The sequence below is a fragment of the Apis cerana genome, linkage group LG11, assembly GCF_029169275.1.
Source record: "Apis cerana isolate GH-2021 linkage group LG11, AcerK_1.0, whole genome shotgun sequence".
NCBI classification, from domain to species: domain Eukaryota; kingdom Metazoa; phylum Arthropoda; class Insecta; order Hymenoptera; family Apidae; genus Apis; species Apis cerana.
The window spans coordinates 2,846,741-2,865,838 of record NC_083862.1 but is presented as its reverse complement, the minus strand read 5'-3'; the positions used below and the strand labels follow the sequence as shown (position 1 = coordinate 2,865,838).

The window sequence follows — 19,098 nt, the reverse complement described above, 5'->3', positions numbered from 1 at the left end:
GCTCGGATATTTAAATTTCTCAAAGTGTTTGGTCTCTCGATTCCTCTTTGTCTCTCGCTACGTTTGTCATCCTTCATTCCCAATCGATACTTCACTGCCAAACGTCCCATCTCTTTTCCTCCAACTCGCGCCGGGACGAGCGAGTAGACGAAAGAATAAAGACGAAGAATCCTGCTCGGATCCAGCGAGGCGTAACACGATATCCAGAGTAATATGATACCGAAACTCGGGCATTTAAATTTCTTCGAATGCTCGTAATTCTTCTTTTGCTACTCGGTTGCCTACGTTCGCTCCAGTCTTGGCGAAGATAAAATAAACCTCGAATTTCGTGCCCCGAAAAAAGGCGAAGCGTTTATAAAGAAATTTATGACGTATTGTTTCGACGTTGAATTACACGCTTCATTGCTTCCATCAGGATTTTCCGACGATGGCATTGATGCAAAAAAAAAGATCCAAATTCGATCGCATTTCCAGAAATTCATCGAAGCACCAATACGCGCCCCTAAAATTTCTAGGAATATGAGTGATTCGAGATCCTTTTTTTTTTCACTGGTTTGTTCGTTTAGAATTAGATAATTTAATGACGCGAGAAAAAAGTTTTTGTTTTCAATTATTACAAATTGTTTTCACCAAAAAAAATTCTCGATCGATTATTACGAACACGCGATGAATATGTATTTAGCGCATCTAACAATGTATTTCATCAAATACGCCGTTTAAATACATGTTCGTTGTAGGAATAAAATTCGATACATTTTAAGAAATATTTTCACCGTTGGATATTTCGTTCTATATATTCGATTGGAGCATAAATCGATCTTTGATCGGCTTTCGTCTCGCGCTATGATTTCTCCTGGACGCAGTATTGCGCCTCGATTCGACGAGCGTTTCAACCAGGATTTCAACAATCTTGTTCACGAAACAACATTTACCGAAAGTTTCATCTTTCGATTGCATTCCGTCAATCTATTTAGCCATCTCTCGCGAGATTTCTACAACTTTTGTCCTCCAATTTCGTAAAATATACACTTTGAGCGGGGAGAGAAAAGGAGAGAGAGAAAGAGAGAGAGAGAAAGAAAAGATAGATAGGGAGAAAAAAATAGAGAAATATTCGCTAAGAATATATATATATATATATATAAGATATATTTTTATACGTTAAATATAAAAATATATAGTATACACAGGGCGAGACTTGACTTATGATAATGATTCTATATCCAAAAGTAAAAAAAAAGAAAAAGAATGAAATTTTTTCGTTTGTGATTTCATTTCTGAGAAAATAAAGTAAACAAAAATTATTGTTCAATTTTAATTTCTGAAAAACTAATCTCGAATGAAAAGAAGGTGCTGTAGAAATATTTTCTTGATTTTGCACGGCCTCACCCTGTATATATACACCCTATATACAGTATCTAACGTAGTGGCGAGAGAAAGAGATCGAGAGAAATTGAAATATTGGAAAGAGGTGGAAGTAAAAGAGAGAAACTCTCTACGTAATAATTACATGTGTGTGTGTGTGTGGATGAGTTAGTCGTGTCGGACGTTCCGTGACAGATCAACCTTGAAACCCGGGGCTTGGTTCACCCCTTTCCGGCCTTATCATCCGCGGGTCAACGAGGGAATCGTTGGAGAAATTTTTGCCAGCAAACTTCCCCTCCCCAACGAGATCGACCGAAATAATAAAATACGACGCGAAACTTTTGCCATTTTTCCTGAAAAGGGAGCCACCACGTTTCAGAAACTGAGAGGAGTTTCGTCGCGGTAACCTCTCGATAAAAAGCCCGTTTAAAACGAAACTATAACACAGAAACTATTCTATATTATTATTATTTTTTTCTTGAAATTTTCCATTTAACCCGTTTACCTATACGGTGTTTACCTATCAGACAGAAATTCGGTTATCCGGGCGGATAGGCGCGCGATATTTCCACGAAATGCGACGTTAAATAAAGTTCTCCATAAGTTGGACGAAAACGGCGATAATGGAAGGGAGAGAGCGGAGGGTGTGCGAATAATGGAAAAGCCAAGGGACGGAAGGAAACTGTCGCGAGTGAAGGATCTTGGAGCGGCGACATCAAAAGGGGAGGCTCGAGAAGGAAGGGAAAGGGTGAAAGACGAAAAGTAGGATCTCGAGATCTTACGTAAAAAGCGCCACTCGAACGATTCCTCGTTGCACTCGCGCGCCGACCAACGGCGAAAGAGTCTCGAGTTGATGGGAACGATCCTTTCGTGTGTGTGTGTGTATGTGTATGCATGTGAGTGTGTGTGTGTATGTGTATGCATGTGAGTGTGTGGTTCGTCTTACGTTTCACGTATAGCACGGGCTATTATATTAGCGAGGTCGTAAAATTAGTCGAACGTAAAGTAACGATGTATCGTATTTCACAACCTAGTATTTTAACAGATTTATGGATAGATAAAAGCCTAAATTGAAAGGGATCTGTTTGGATTTTGAAAAGAGGGAAATGTGACGCCGAAACATTTAAATTTCTTCCCTTTTCATCTTTATCTATCGTAAAATTATATGATAATCGAACGAAAATGTATCGTGTATTTCATAATTTGTATTTTAGTATTAATTTATTAGTAGTATTTTGAACTTAAATTTTTTTGTACGTTTAGATCCTCTTCATCTTTCATCTGTTATTATTTATGTTTATCCTTGTCTACAGAGGTGGAATAAAATTTCATGTTGTTACAAGTCGTGTATGATTGATCTCGCGCTATGAACTTACAATGTATACAATGTTAAACAGAAATTCCTTTGAAAATTCCAGTGAAGCAATATGACACCGAAACGATGCAACCCTTAAATTTCCATAAATGCTTGAACTATTTCGTTTTCTTTTCTTTTTTTTTTTTATAAAATTTCATGAAAATACAGCATAATAATTTCAATACATTTATCGTGTGCATAAGTTATTTCAATTATTATCATATTCAAGTATTTATTAATTAAAGAATAAAAATACTTTAGTCTGTGATAAAAAAAACAACAGATACAATTTTAAAATCTCGTTCCCTCCTCATTCCCCTTCGTATCCATCCTTCGAAATTTTACGAACAAATACCAAACTTCGAGACAATAATAAAAGAGACAATAATAAATGACTCCAAGTGTGGCGCGTGTCACTCGACACGGCTCGACGTTTCCTGCTTAATGATCTAATTTACGACCTCGCCGTATTTCGCCCCCTCCCCCCACTATATACCATGCTATATCGCGTGTACATGTGTTTCGTGTATGTGTGCATACGCGCGTGTGTAAACTCGTAGGCAGCGAATAAAATAGATAGATAGAGAAGAGAAAAGTACAGTTGGCTAACTGGCGATGGCCCAGCTGATCGCCGTGGCGGCTCGCACTATTGTACCTTCCCGCATGTTGCGTTTACTACCACGAACCCCCGTGTGTCCCACGCACGTCCTAGGACAGCCGGTGGTGTGTGTGTTATGTGTGTGCCACTTACGAATATTCTTTTCACCCACTGTCACACTGTCGTTACACTGTCGTTACACAACAGGCGTCACGAGCGTCACGATGATCCGTGCGAAACTCATCGAGGCAGAGCCCGTTCATTTCGCCACAGCCGAGTCCACACCAGTATCCTGTGCGTGCATCAACTCACTCGTCTTTTCTTTACGATCCACGCGTTTAAAGGGTTTCGGAGAACAGACACAGCGTGACTGTCGACGTGTCCGTTCACGATGGCACACTTCGGCCGTCACGCAGCCGCGGACAAAAATCCTCGCGGCGAGTCGAGATATCCTCTCCCTGCGTCTCTGTGTGTGCGTGTGCGTGTATCGAGCCAATCACTGTCCCTCCGCGTCAGCTGATCCACCAGCTCGCGTGTCTCGCGCGCGCTCGAAACTTTCTCTCGACCAGGCTGGTCAGGCTGGCCTACACGCTGCCCGAATTTCCACGGCGCGGTGGTGTTCCTCCGGAGGAAAGAATCCTTTTTTTACCCCGAGCGAACTGGCCAACCAGCGGCGACAAAGTGGGGCGAAAAACGGTTTCGGTGGATATCGAACCGCGGCGGCATCGTCGGCCAGTCCGCTCGTCTCATCGGGCTAGACGAGTCCACCTCGACCAAGGACGTTCCACGAATTTCGAGCGCGGCCGTGTCCAAGCCATTCTCAAGGACGTGGAAAGGATTCGAAGACGAAGGTGGCTGGTGGGCGGCTCGTAGGGGGGTGGAAGCCGTGGGGCGGAAGGATGGCATGAAGGAGGGTAGTAGGGTGCTGCAAAACACCGATAAAGCGCACCGTCACGCAATCATTTAATTTAATCGCGGCCAGGACACGAGTGCACCTCGTGCAACCGCGTTCTCGCCAACGTCCTCGTCCTCGATTTCGTCGGTCAGGTTAACGAACACCGTTCACCGATTTTCGAAGAGACGAAGAGAGAATAGGAAGGGAAAAAAGGGAAGGAGGAAAGGAAGGGAGAGAGAAAAGAGGAGAGGAAAGATGGACAAAAACATTTGGTTCGTCGTCACATTTTTCAACCAGCCCTGGAGAAAACCACGAGGTCCGTCGATTCGATTAGCGGCGGTAACCACCCCGCGAAACCGTGTCTTTCACCCCTCGTTGGTGCTTTTTCTTCTTCCTTTTTCGCGTCGTCGAACGAGGAAGCACGAGCCGGGGAGAAACACCGAGGTGCACTTGCGTCACAGCGCGCCGTCACGCGCGTACTCTTGATTTCTCCGCGCGCAACGATAGACGGGTCCACTTTTCGCGCGTGATCCTCTGCAATCCCGAAAATCGTGTGGAACCGATTGCGCGTCGAATTACGATTCGGTCGAGTGGTTTACGCGCAAGGAGCACTAACCGAAGGGTTCTTCGAGCGAGGCTCGAAAACAAAGAGGGAGGGAAGGAGAAACGTGGACACGGAGAACGGCATCGTAACCGGAGAAATGGAAAAATAACAGAGGAGCATTGCTCGAGCACCGTGAGACACCACACTGGGACGGCCGCACACAGAGACGGTTGAGTACGTACGAATACGGATACGGACCGGTAGTTAAATTCACCTCTCGAACAACCACGTTTCCCCGCGTTTCGTAGGTTTCTGAATCGTCGAGCCGGACGTGCGTGTTGCGAGACCCTCGTAGATACCAGAAAAGGACGAAACGACCAGCTGGAGAGGGGTGGAGGGGCGCACGGAGCGAGGGAGTGGGGCGGAGAAGGGAGGGGGAGCGTGCGAACGAGGGAGAAGCAGCAGGAAAGATGGGTAGAAGGCGACGAGTACGAAAGGAACAGCCGCCGAGTGCGGAAGAATGGGAGCGACTATGGGAGCGACAAGGAAAAAAGGAGCGGCCGAGAGAAACGGAGAAAGGACGTTTAACTCATCTATCTATCTATCTAGAAGAAGAAAGAAAGAGGAGAGGACGAGCGCGGCTGTTTAAGCGGCAGGCAACGAGAGAGCGAGTTCTTCCATCCGTGTTAAAACGGCGAGGCGTTTGTGCGTTTACGGATGGACAGAGGCAACGTAGAATAGGTTGGATCCGATGGGACAGGGCGGCAAAGGATGGCCGAGGTGCCAGGCTTGCCGTTTGGAGCCGCCGCGCGAGGGCGCCACCGTAGCTTCGAGATCTCTCTCTCTCTCTCTCCGTCTCTGTCTTTCGCCCGCCCTTTTCCTCCTTATCGTTCTCACTCGTGCCGTCTCCGTTACTCCTCGTTCTCTATTCGTTCCTAGTTTTCGAGCGGCGTTCTCTGTCAGGCCTAGTCTCGTCTCGCTCTCGGTCAACCTCCGGACGGGATGGTGGGATGCAGGGTCGGTGAGGGTGTGGAGGAGGGAGGAGCGGAGGGAGGTTCGGTTGGGCGGGCAACGTGTGCCTGTCCACGGCACTCGCTCCGTCCTCGTCACGCTTATAGGTGGCTCATTCGTGCCTATGTTTGAGACTGGGTTTCGTACACCGCGTTTGTGTATACGGCGAAAATACGGGTTTGTGCGCACCCGCGGGGCGCGTGGATGTATGAATCCTCCCCCACCCCTTAACCGGCCACCCATCCAACCACCCCCGCCACACTGCTGCTGCTGCTCGTGCGTGGGGTTTCGAAGTCGATATCCAGCCACACCGCCGACTCTGAGCGTTATCCTTCGAACACCTTCGAACCTCCCTACAGGATTTCCGAGTGTCTCGCCGCGATTTATCCCCCGATACCCGTCGCAATGTACTCGCCCCTATCCGCTTTGACTTTTCGACGCTGAACGACGGGGTCAGGGGTGGGCAGGGGAGGGGATGAAGGGATTTGGGAAGGTCGCGAGGATGAATGGGATCGCGCGAACGAGCGGTACGACCGCTGTGTGGCTCTCGTCCAAAATGGTTCCTTGCGTTCCATCCTTGGAGGCGATACTATCGATAAGTTAGTGGGAATGATGTTTTCCCCGGGGAGAAAGAATTCGAGCGAATCTTTTCTCTGGGCGTGTGATCATCGATCGTCGAAAAGGACACGAAAATTATGTGCGAAGAAGGTTGTTGAAGAAGTTTTCGATAGATGGAGGGATTTGGACGAAACTGTTTTTTGAGTTGCTTCGATATGACGATAAATATACGTTCTGCAATTTATGGTAAAATATATTGGGAAGAAAAATTGGATACCGTCCAAGAAATTTTAATTAAACTTCCGTCTTTTCTTTAAAAAAATTACTCATCTTTTTCGAAAATATTAAATTATTCTTTCCTTTAAAATTACTTACTTCTTCTTCGTTTTCAAATTTAATAATGTCATAGAATTTTTATTCTTAAAAATTCTAATAACAGTACGTATTTTATATTATTGATACATATAATAAAATTATCGTCATTCTATATCATTGATATATCAGTACGCCATACCACACTGATATAAAATTTATTTTTATTAACTCTATTACCGATAAAGTATCTATTAAAGCAATATATCAATAGTATACGATATTTCAATATTTTGGTATTAAAGTTAATAAAAATTTAATTTTACCAGTAATAGAGCCAGTAGAAATTATCGTTATTATATTAAATAAAACAAATTATTCGTATCAATTTCTATATAACTTATTTGATTTTACATGGAAATATATCGATGCGTTCTTTTTGTCCAACTGGAAAACTAGAACGATTCACAATCGTTTTTATCCACAAAAAAAACTGCTCGATTCTACTTTCTCTTATTTACCATTCTTTTCTGGATTATTTAATTACTTATCTCTCTATTTGTAAAATATTGCATAATAAATCGGGTTGAAAATATACAGATGTTGTTTATCATAATAAAGAATGCATCCGCTAAGTGTGCTGTTGTCTTTAACAACATGTAGAAAAAGAAAACAAAATTGATCCTCATTTGCAACCCGATATGAATAATATCAAGCAAGTTTCACAATTTAACGCAGTTTGATTCAAAATTCAAGCGTGGATAGGGCAAAAATAACTCGATCGATAACGAATAAATCGACACAGCTTCTCGATGCAGTGACCCTCTATTGTTTATTTTACTCTCAAAGTCCGGTCAAAGTTCTCCAAGGGTCTCGTTTTTCTGAATTTATCGCGTGGATTGTAAGCTTGATAACAAGCAACGATACCGTCGGGACGGTGGATGTTTGAAAATTTTTCAAACATTTTATTTTCCAATCCACAGTAAATTTGCCACAGTCGGTCATTATCAAAGCAAACGAATTACCGAATTACCTTTTCGTGAAAAATACGGGGTTGTCGTATAAATACGCGTTGCGAGTGAAAATAGCATTCGATATTACTTTCTCGATTGGACTTTAAACGAGGATACTTTGCGCGAGCGCTGAAGGATGCGATGGTTCGATACGTACGGGCGTACCAATTTCCCTCCAACGAACGTTACTCGATGAAAAAGCGCGGCCATTGAAAAATTACACCGGTGATGGCGCGACCGACTACCGAAAACTCGAATTATTTTCCTCTGGGCATCTCATTTGTATTTACTATGTACAGAGTGATTCATAAATAGGTATTCATGAGAAAAAATTCTCTTTCTGCTGTTCAATTCCCTCGTTATTTCATTATTTTTGCCAACAGAAAACGAAAGTTTTATACCGATGCTTAAAGAGAGTTAAAAAAGTGTAATTGAAAAAATATTATAATATAATAAGGATAACAATTGAAAAAGCAAAAGATTTATATTTTAAAAAATTAAAAAGAGAAAAACTTGTATGGCATTTGAAAAATTAATTTCACAGAAAGTGTTTCGCATCTTTTAAATTTAAAGAAATAAACTTTTTTCATTATCGTTACAAAATATTTTGATTTTTTCACCCTAATGTCCATATTTTAAAAGATGAGTGTAATAAAATGAATAAGAAAAAACGAATATGAAAATATAATGAAAATTGAAAGTATTAAAAAATGATATTTATTTAATATTAATGTAGGTACGCAATTTCGTAGCGAATTTATAATCATAATAATATAAATTTAACCAATGGAAAATGGAACTATGCCATAACTTCGTTATTTGAAACTATTCTAAATTATTTCATATTACTACATAGATATAATTTAAAGCTCATATGACATGATTATCAATACATTTTCCATTATTAATTTGTATTCACATACACTTTGTAAATTTGAAATTTTCAATATATATAATAAAAATATAAGATTTATTAAATAAATTCCCTGCTTATTATGCATTCATTTTTAATAAAAACATTTAGTTTTTATAATTTATTAATAAAATTTAGATTTTATACTTTACTTTTTATGTAAATATTAAAAACACTTTTGTTTCTTCGTTTTTGCCTTTTAGTCTATTGTGTAACAGCTTTGGTAAACAGAGAACTAAAAAAAGGTGAAAGATAGCGCCACCGATCAATCGTTCGATGAATTGATCTTGCGCGCGAAACGAGCCAATTTAAGAGATCGACACACACTCCTGTGTTGAAAACCTGTATGTTTACCGAATTTCTTTTGAGACGATTGCGCGATATTTTGCCGTATCCGAGATCTCCGATATTCATGATGATTACAATGTCCGAAACTGGTCTGTGACCACGGCGAGAATCTAGGACGCACGTGAAAATCTTTTATCTGCACTGACCCAGACCTAATTCAGGATCTTCGGTAATCAGACCCTCCACACACGGTTGGTTCGATAGCGTGGTTTAACTCTAACAGCCCCCCTCTTGACTCTGGTTGCACGTGCAGTGTGATCGATATCTGTCGACTAATCGACAGCTACGTTTCGATCGATAACCTAGGGCAATTTTCGATACCTTGTCCACGAGCTATAATGACAATAACGCGTGTCGTTAATTTCCAACGCAACTGGCCGTGATATCGTCTCACCTAATCGAGTGATCTCGATGCGCATCAAGCTTGCCTTGCTTGTAATGATTAACGACTTTTCCTCTCCCTCCAATAGAAATCTTTTTCCCTCTTTCTTTTCCTTAACGCGAGTCAAGCGAACGGAAGCAGTTAGAGAAGAAATTCATTTTCCTCGAATTACGTTCCTGAAACGCTTGACAGTAATTAAAAAAAGAAATGCTGAGAATCGATTCTGCAGTGGAAGTTTTTAACGAAGAAAGAAATCTTTTTTAATTAAAATTAGAATCGGACAGAGAAAAGGAGCAGACATTGCGAAATGATCAACCATTCTTTTAACTATACTGGAGAAATAACTTTGTGGGAAGATCGCGTATACTTGGAACACGCCTGAGACGCCACCTGGCGAGAAGATTTGGAAATTGCACGATCTTGCAAGGTTTAATTGAGACAGCTTTCGTAGCGCTCGTAGATATCTACCTTACCAACTTGGTTTGCTACTTTAAGAAAGTTCTAAAGATGTAGGCGCTTTTGTTGCAAGTCAATTTTCTCTTTGGTGCTTTGAAACATTTTCTTGTCGGATAAAATCGGATAATTATTGGATCATAAAAATCAGTTATAGAATAAAGTAGTAACAATAGATAAAAGATTATTTTTAAAATGTATTTATTAGATAGGATTAGTAATAGATAATAATAAATAGAAAATTAATACGAAAATTATATTTACTTCTAGTTTTATGATTTATTAAATATTGACACGATATATATAATATATATATATAAGCACTACTATAAAATATTTAAAAATAATTTCTCGGCATAATTATGCGATACATGAAATTGAATTCACTTCGATTATTGCTTCTCGAAATCATTCAATTTTCATTCGTAAAAAATATTTCAGATAAAAATTGAATAATTTTGAGATAAATTTACATAGAAAAGAAAAAGTATTTATGTTTAATTATATTTTTCTCACAACTTAAAAATTACATCAATAATAGTTAATATAATATAATAATTTATATCGATATAAATCTCTAATCGAAGTGGTTCCATTTACACGTTTCACCCTGTATAAATATTATTCATATAAAATATTTCTCTCTAGCTGCAAGCGACTGGAAATCAAATTTACAATTGAAATCACTGATAGGGTAAACGATTACTCAACTCGAGGGATACAATTGTAATCAATACAAATGTCGCATTGAAAAAAACTACCTGCAGTCGATGTTTAATTACTGATACCCAATTTCAAGCTAACTGAACCAATTACAATAATAGGAAACTGCTTCGGATTAAAAGTGATAAAAGAAGGAATTTTCATAAAATGTCGATTTAAAATTTTGATTCAAAAAAAAAAAAAAAAAAAGAAAAAGAAAAAGAAAAGAATCAATTCGTTATCTTCTTAAAAATTAGGCGAACGTGTAAACCGTATCGAAGAGCGTTTGTATATACACAGACTTTCGAGCAGTGGTGTCAACTTCATCGGGTTTCTTTCGAAGGAGAAAGTGACTGATCAGTATAAGTTGTTATACAAACGTTCATGGTCGAGGTTTACAAGCAGAAGCCTCAAATGTAATGATTCAATGCTTCCTCACATTAAAATTCCACCTTTATGTAAACCGAAATAGAAAGCGTGAACTCTATTAGCTACGTACAGTAACTCACAAAAGTATTTGAACATGGAAAAATTATATGAAACACGTAAATATGTAAGATACGATAAAATAAATTAATTTTTTAAAAAAAATTAGTAGCAGTATAAGTAGATATAACTACCAATGTTACATGGATAAAGTTTGAAATAAATCTGAAAAACAAAATATATTACATTTTCCATTTACAATGAAAATAGAATATTTTTTTAATCTGATCTAATTTGAATAATTAAATCAAAATAAATTCATCTTCGCATATAAAAGTTAGATTATTTTTGATTATTTTTGAAATTAGGTTAGATTTTGGTCGACGGATAAAACGCAAACTATAATATAACACACATTTATTTCAAATTTTATCAAATATTATTTTGACTAATGATAATATTAAAAAGCTTTGTATAACATGAACATATTTGCAAAATTTGTTTCCTATATGTAAACTGTTCGAACATTTTCACGAGTTATTGTATACACAACAACAACAAAGAAAAAAGATTAAAAAAAAAAAAAGAAAAACAAAAACAAAAAGCAGCGTGCAGCATTAATTTACTGTCACCGCTTCTTGCGTCGAGGGAACTGACTACGATGATCCTGTTTGCCCGGAAGTATCACCAACAAGAACAACAATCTCTCGATCCACATCGTCATCTTCTGCAGCTCATTTCAACCTTCCCTGCTGTTTGGTAAGACATCACGTAAAAGTTTTTCGTGAAAACAGCATCTTGTTTCGAGCCCTAAATTAAGAGAGGAATCCTTATAGACATACTACCAAACGTTCCTCCTCGATAAATCTAACGATTTCGCGAACGAAAATTTTTTCCTTTTTTTTACACACGTTCCGTGCGTAGCTGAAAAAAAAAATTGTCTCAAATTTTTGTTGTCTTATCGACCACGAAAGTATTAAAAATTTTATTGTATCATTTGCAATTATTGAAATTTTGATATCGTTTCTAGATTCTGTTAAATGTCTATGGAATAATGATACATGCAGTAAAATTTGTTGTATTGAAATGTTATATATTTGTCTATAAAATGAGTACGGTATAACGGTCGATTATCTGGCAGCCTCGAGAATATCAAAATTTTGTCCATTTATAATTATCCAATTTTTGATATATATATATACATACGTTATATAAAAATTATTTCACATAGAGTGAAATTTTATTCTCATGATTCCATATTAATAAATTTTTCAAACGAACAATCTCGCAAATAACGCAATAAAAAAAATTCCTACTATTAATCGTCGTTTAATGCAGCTATTTTTTAAAATAAAAAAAATATATATATATATTGATATGTCCATGTGAAAATTTCATATCAATCTGCGTAAGTTCGATTCCCTTGGATTCTATATAATAAAAAAATTTAATACGTTCCATCGTAGCCAGAAAACTGTTTTCGACCATTCCACAACGCGTAATGGATCGGGGATGAGCAAAGCACGGAACGTGTCAACCCTTCACGATTTGACTTACTTCTGATTCGAGACGTCGGGCAAATAATTTACTCGTTCCACTATCCGTTTTGACGTTAATATTAACACCACCATTGTCTTGCATTATTGCCCGGTGTCCGAACAATACATTATTGTCCTCACCCAGCCAATAACCGTGACGCTGGTTATTGCAGTGTAAGTAGTTACAGTCGTTCATTGTCAGACGCAAGGCGACCGAGATTATGCATAGCGATATTCGGGCGAGTGACGTAAGTAAGTAGTTTCGGTAGGTAACGGTCAGACTCCACGCGCATGCGTACGACACGAATTCTGATAAAATGACGGTAAAAGGAAAACGATTCTTCACATTCCGCTTGCATCTTTCGAACAAAATCACCCGTTTGAGCTGTATCGCATCCAATCATTAATTAATTCGATCGATACGAAAATGAGAAACTGGAAAAGAAGTGGAATTTTTGTATTAATTGTTTGTATTAATCGTTGTCTTCTCAAATGAATTTTATACGCATTTTTAAATTTTCCCTCTCTCTTTTCAACAGTGTAATTTCGAAAATATTTTATCTCATTTGAAAATAGTTTTCCACCGACCGTTTCAGACCGTTTCACTCAAACTCTGAACTGTTAACGAGCAAAGAAACGAACATTGTGCGCGAGGCAGGTGTGTAATGAGATTCGAGAGAAATCGAAAGTAGTCAGACCGCAAAGGGTTAATCTACTCGATAATAACGGGGCGCCAATCCTGTGCGATTCGTTTCGAGAAACAAATTTAGTTTAGTCGGCGTTCTCAATTTTTAGTTACGCGGGAAATTCGATTCGGCGAATAGCATTTCAATCGCAACTCGATTGAAAAATACCTACGACACTTGTGTGTGATTTTCATGAATTTTTTTCAGGGAAATAAATCTGCGGTTTAAATAAAAAGTTGTTGGGAACACTTCGCCCCCAACTGTTACGTATATTAACGCGTAGACGTCATTAGAAACGATCGAAGCGAAAATTATGAAAATTTTTTAAATTATTTACGATATCTTTCGAATTCGATTTAAATATTATTTACGTAAATTTCGTTAAAATTCATGAATATCATCAAATCCTTTATTAAATTTCGTTCCTCCACCCTATTCTGCACTTTCGCCAATTTCCCCGATTTTGATCGATCGGTTTGTCGGAGGAAAAAAAAAAAAGAAAAATATCTGACGATCGAACGGATCGAAAAAATGTAGTCTAAGGAAAAAGAAAAGAACAAAGTAATGTTAAAGGTAGTTGATGTGTTTGCGAATGTTTAACTAAAAACAAAAATAACGACGGTCTGGAAACTCTAGCGTTAACATGATTCAAATTCAAACTTTTGTATAAACGATACTTACAAGTGCAATATGCTTGAAATAAAAATTGAAAAAACCAGAGAGTATGGTAGGCAAAAGGTACAAACGCCGATAGATCGCAGAAAGATGTTGGTTGCGACGAGTAGAATCACTGAATGTAAAACAAGGGTACCGAAACCCATATCACACTGTCAAGACATCTTCTTAGTTAGTTCTCACAGAAATCCACGATTACAAGAATCCCACTATTATCCTTGGAGCTCGCAATCTGTTGACACGCATTCTCTTTTTTCTCTCTCTCTCTCTCTTTTTTATTTTGTTGAATGAAAATCAAAGATCGAAGATGCAATAGAAATCTCCATATATATAGCTTATGTACGATAAAATTTATCCTTCGTCTGAAAATCTGATCAAAAGTTTACGCGAATTATAACGAGTTTTTGGAAAAAATATTTTTTAAACGATTCTTTTGATGGATTAAAAATTATTTAGATTGCTTTTAATAGCACAATTTATTAATTTCACTATTGAAATCAATAAACTACTATAGAGAATAAGTAATTGTATAATTTCATGATAAAAATCCTTCTTTTCGTATCATTATCTTTTTTTTCTCCTACATAATTTTTTTTTTATACGAAAACTTCTCACGTTATTCGAATAATGGAGACTTTATTGTATTTGACAGTCAATTTGTGAAAAGTCGAATATGGTTTGTAATTCGATCAAATGGCTGGACGAATCTATTCGAATTAAAAAGTCAAGCGCGTCTGATGAATCTTCGTATGGAAATCTTCGTTGATTTATTCATCCATCTTGGATCTATTTCATCACGTTCGACAGAACCTTGCACATCACGTGTCAAATATATTCGTACAAATTTCAATATAGGGGAACCTAGGGTAAAATGGGGTACACAAGATATCCTTCTTTTCTTTTTCCGCTTAAATACCGCATATACAAAAATTCGAATTAAGAATAATTAAATTAATTGAATTACTTTTCCTTGCGAAATGTCATTTGTTGTTTCGAAAACTCTTAAAAATTCTTCCACCTATTCTATTTTCACTTCTTGATATTAACATTACTCGAAACATTTATCGATACGATCATATCCTTGCGTAGTTGAAGCACGAGCTTCAAAAGTCTTCTTCGAGCAAAGGTTAAAATATTCTCTGAAACCACGTGTCGCGTACCCCGTTTTACCCGAAAACCGTCCGAAAGTTAAAAGAAACGAAACTACGGCGAGCTCCGACTGCGTTTGCACAGACGCGCGGAACGCGATCGCAAAATTCGCGAAAGGCTCATCGCGACTCGTGACAAATGTCCACCAACAAACCGGAGTGAAGCCGTGCATACGACTAACCGCCAATTATCGTGTCTGCATCGGGCAGGTGGATGTTAGCCTGTTCCAATGCTACGCGGTGTCTTCAGTGACGTATTAACGTCGACGCTTTCAAAATGCAAAGAATTTGGATATAAATAAATTTTCAAATGCTAAATTATAAGGTTAAATGACGACAAATTTTTATCCCTTGATTCACTGATTCGTCGATTTTTAATTTATTTATGGAGCGTTGGTGTCATTTGTGAGACGCTTTTGAAAGGAATGTCGTTTGTTTAAATTATTAAGCAATTTTAGAGTTTTTGGTTCAAAGTCGTTTCGTTCATAACAAGTTGAAAAATAAACGAAATTTTTCTGCTTTCTAGGATTGAAAGTTTAGAAGCGAGTTTAGATCAAAAGAAAAAAATAATAATTCGTCGATTAGCGAGAGGGGGCTGCGACGAGGGAAGACGAGCCTGACGCGAAGGCAATGGTTTATAACACAAACGGTTAAAAGGCTTCAGAAAGCTTGTAACCACTGAGAAGAAATACCACGGCTGAATGAAGGATCGTATTAAAAAATGGGCTTGTGGAAATGTGTTAGGTAACGTTGAATTAGACTCTCCTTGACTCGAAATTAGCCATTCTCGCCAAATACGAAGCCGGGAATAAGGTATAAATGCAAGAAAACGGCCGAAGTGAATAAGCGAATCGGACAATGGATCGCTTTGAACGATCATATGGGAACATTTGTAAAGCATGGACAATACAAAGTTCTAGCCAAACTTGGTTTCTAAAAATTAAAATTGGTTATTTTTTGTTTTTAATTAAGAAATGAAGAGGTTAAGGAGAAAGCATCACTTGTAATTAATACTTCTGCAACTTTGAATTAAATAGTTACAGATTAATTTAAATGATACAACGTACTTTTGGATATTCTTTATTCGAGATCAAAAATCAGAAAAAAAAATATATATATATATATACATGTAATAATAATTAGAAATAAAATAGAACGAGAAATAAATTTATTTGAAGTAAAAGTATTAATAAATTATTTTTAATAATTCATTCGTCGAATGAATCTTGGTTATGTAAAATAATATTGAAAATTTCTCGTATGAGAAGATTTCATTTCATAAAAAATTAAAAAAAATGATAATTAGAAATAAAATAGAATAAGAATATTAATAAATTATTTTCAAATGATAATATGACAAGTAATAAAATTTCTTATATGTTTAAGAAGATTTCACTTGAGATGCAAAATTAAAAACAATTTTACGATGCGAATAAATTTTGGAAAATTTTTTATTTGTTATCTAGATATTTCAATAATTTTTCTAACTATTCGAACATTATTATTAACATAACATCTTGATAATTATTATTTGAATAAGAATTTACTTCAACAATACCAACCTACTTACAAATGACTAATAACAGTTGTGTTTAATTTAACGTCACTAATCGTGAGCTTATTATCCTAAGCCGATCTCTTCTTTAATTTATACCACGAAAAAATATTCGATTAGGTCACTACTGTTAGGCTTCCTGTATTATTAATTTCAGGCTTCTTTACAGCATAAAGAAGAATTTTATATCGTATCTAAATAGAAAGCCGCATTCTTTAAACTAAAAACTCGTTGAATCCATCGAAAATTTATCAAAAATCGAAACAAAAACTCTGATCGATCCCTCTACGATTAAAAGTGATACATGATTATAGAATAAAAGAATACGCATAACAGAAATTTCGAAATTTCAATGGACGAAAATAAATAATAAATTAATTAAATAACAAGATCAAAAATATACATTTTTTTCCTTTAACCGATACAAATGGAATCGATCCTCGTTCGAAAGAGTCTAGAATTTCCCTCTCCCCTTCCTTCCTTTCTTTCCTCCTTCCTTCTTTTTCTTTTTTTTCTCCCCCACTTTCGACTTGATCCCGACGACGGTGACGTCGTAAATTGAATCTCGAGCACAAGGGGCAAATTAAATCTCAGGGAGGCAAAAGCTACATCCTATCCACTTTATCATTAAGAAGGCAGAACTCGGCCACCCATCGAACAGTGGAACAAGGGGCGACAACACGACGACTATAAGATGGGTATGGATGCGTGCCCCACTTCACCCATATGTATTATTAATCCGGGGAAACGTTTAAGTCGTCATCTGTCGCTCACGTGCGGTTAAACGCGCCGATGTTTTGCTGCAAATGTTGCGCTTCGAGAGGGAATGGATTTTAGAGAGACAATTGTGAATATTATTACCAGTTCAAATTAATTCTGTTTATTATCCGAGCAATATATTTCCTATTATAAAAATAACGTACATATAAAATCGCCTACATATCTGTTATTTTATGTTATTTTGGAGAAGTAAGTTGGAGAATTGTTAAAACATATAAATACGGTTTTAGTAAGTTTAGAGATAATGAAACGGTTGATCGTGCGCATTTAAAAAAGTTTTCGACTTTCGAAAAATTTGTATTGAGAAAAATTGAGATAATTGGAGCAATATTATCTGAATATTTTATTTATAATAAAATAATTTTGTCGTCCAAAAGTTTGGAAATAGAAGAAATTTCAGAAGATACTGTTAATTAATTCAAATGAAGTAACATTTTAAACGTCAAGTTTAAAGGTGTATAATTGAATGAAATTATTATCCAAAAAGTAGCATTTTCTTTTCCAATTTTCGATTTTTGAAAATAAATAAAATTAATTGTAAAGAGGATCGAAAACTATTATTAACATTTTAAATATTTCCAAATTTGTATTGAAAAAGAATTGTTAAATAAAAATCGTATCGCATCATAGAGAGTATCTTTTTTTTAAAAAATGTTCATTTAAGACTTATTCATTAAGTTATAAAAATTTGCATTAAGTGAAGATAGAAGAACATCGCGTTGATATTTAATAGAGATTAATGTATTACAGAGAATAATAGAATCTTTTTACTTTAAATTAAAATACCTGTTCAATTCAAACAGATCTATTTATTATCCAAACGATATATTTCCTATTATAAAAATAAAAATATATATATAAATACGTCGCCCCAACCTATTATTTCATTTTTATTTATCGAAATTTATTCGTAACGATTCAGTATAAAATTGAAGAAAAACACGAAATAATTATGAAACTAGGACGTGATGAATGAGTAATAAATTTAATGCGAGTATATCGTGTTGAAAAATAAATTGATATAACGAAACGAAAATGCGGTATAGCAAAACTGTTTACAACAGATCCAATGATTAAATGTATCAACAAGTCGAAAGAGATTAATCCCTGATAAAAATTTAAAACGTTGATTCATTAAGAGATGCAGGGAAATACGTAAAAATACGGGGTTGAAAAGTGATATCCTGTGCGATAAGACGTGGTATTGAAAACTATTCGCACAAAAACGTGATCGTTAAATGCATCAAAAAATCAAAAGGGATTAATTTTCCGGATAAAAATTTAAACGTTCCTGTATTCGAGTGGTTTATACCATTGTGGAAACGATCAAATATCAATTATATCGTATTGGATCAATTATACGTGAAAAAGATCGGGAATTTATTGAAAATTATTAAAAAAAAAAAAAGAAAGTAACAATATAATACTTTCTTTATTTCGCATTTTAATATGTAAAATTTAAATAACGATAATTTATTTTGCTCTACTTCTTTCTAATTTAAATATTGAATATAAAGCAAATGAGCAAATACTCGTCCCGTTACAAGAATTTTTTCTTATCCAAAGAGATGTGTGTTCTTGGTCAATTAATAATAATGCTTATTTATTTAATTTTATATATAAAAAAAATAATGAACGTTGATTTAAAACACATTTAAAAGTATCACGTAACATTGAATACCGTCACAAAATTAATTCATGTAGTTTCATCGTATAAAATTCTTGCTCGTTACAACAATAAAACGTTTCGTTAAAAAAATCTAAAGAAGAGAACGTACGCAAAAGTTGACGTGTACAAATTTCAATTAAAACTTATTTATTAAATCTGCATCAAGATGAGAC

General features: G+C 36.3%; 1 protein-coding gene across 9 annotated transcripts in view; it reads right to left on the bottom strand.

Moving 5' to 3' along the window:
- Nucleotides 1-19,098, bottom strand: part of LOC107997163 (potassium voltage-gated channel protein Shaker) — a 302,685-nt gene that overhangs the window by 170,301 nt on the left and 113,286 nt on the right. Inside the window, exons 1-2 of one of the 9 annotated variants that reach the window (XM_062081428.1) lie at nucleotides 13,780-13,891; nucleotides 11,507-11,684 (exon numbers count right to left, since the gene is read on the bottom strand). The exons of 4 other annotated variants lie outside the window; for them this stretch is intronic. In XM_062081428.1, coding sequence (XP_061937412.1) covers nucleotides 11,507-11,598 — 92 coding nt within the window. In that variant the 5' untranslated portion in view covers nucleotides 11,599-11,684; nucleotides 13,780-13,891. Of the gene's footprint in view, nucleotides 1-3,318; nucleotides 5,088-11,506; nucleotides 11,685-13,779; nucleotides 14,148-19,098 lie in introns of those variants that run through there. 4 more of the 9 variants (XM_062081427.1, XM_062081433.1, XM_062081445.1 and 1 more) reach the window with 4 other exon arrangements.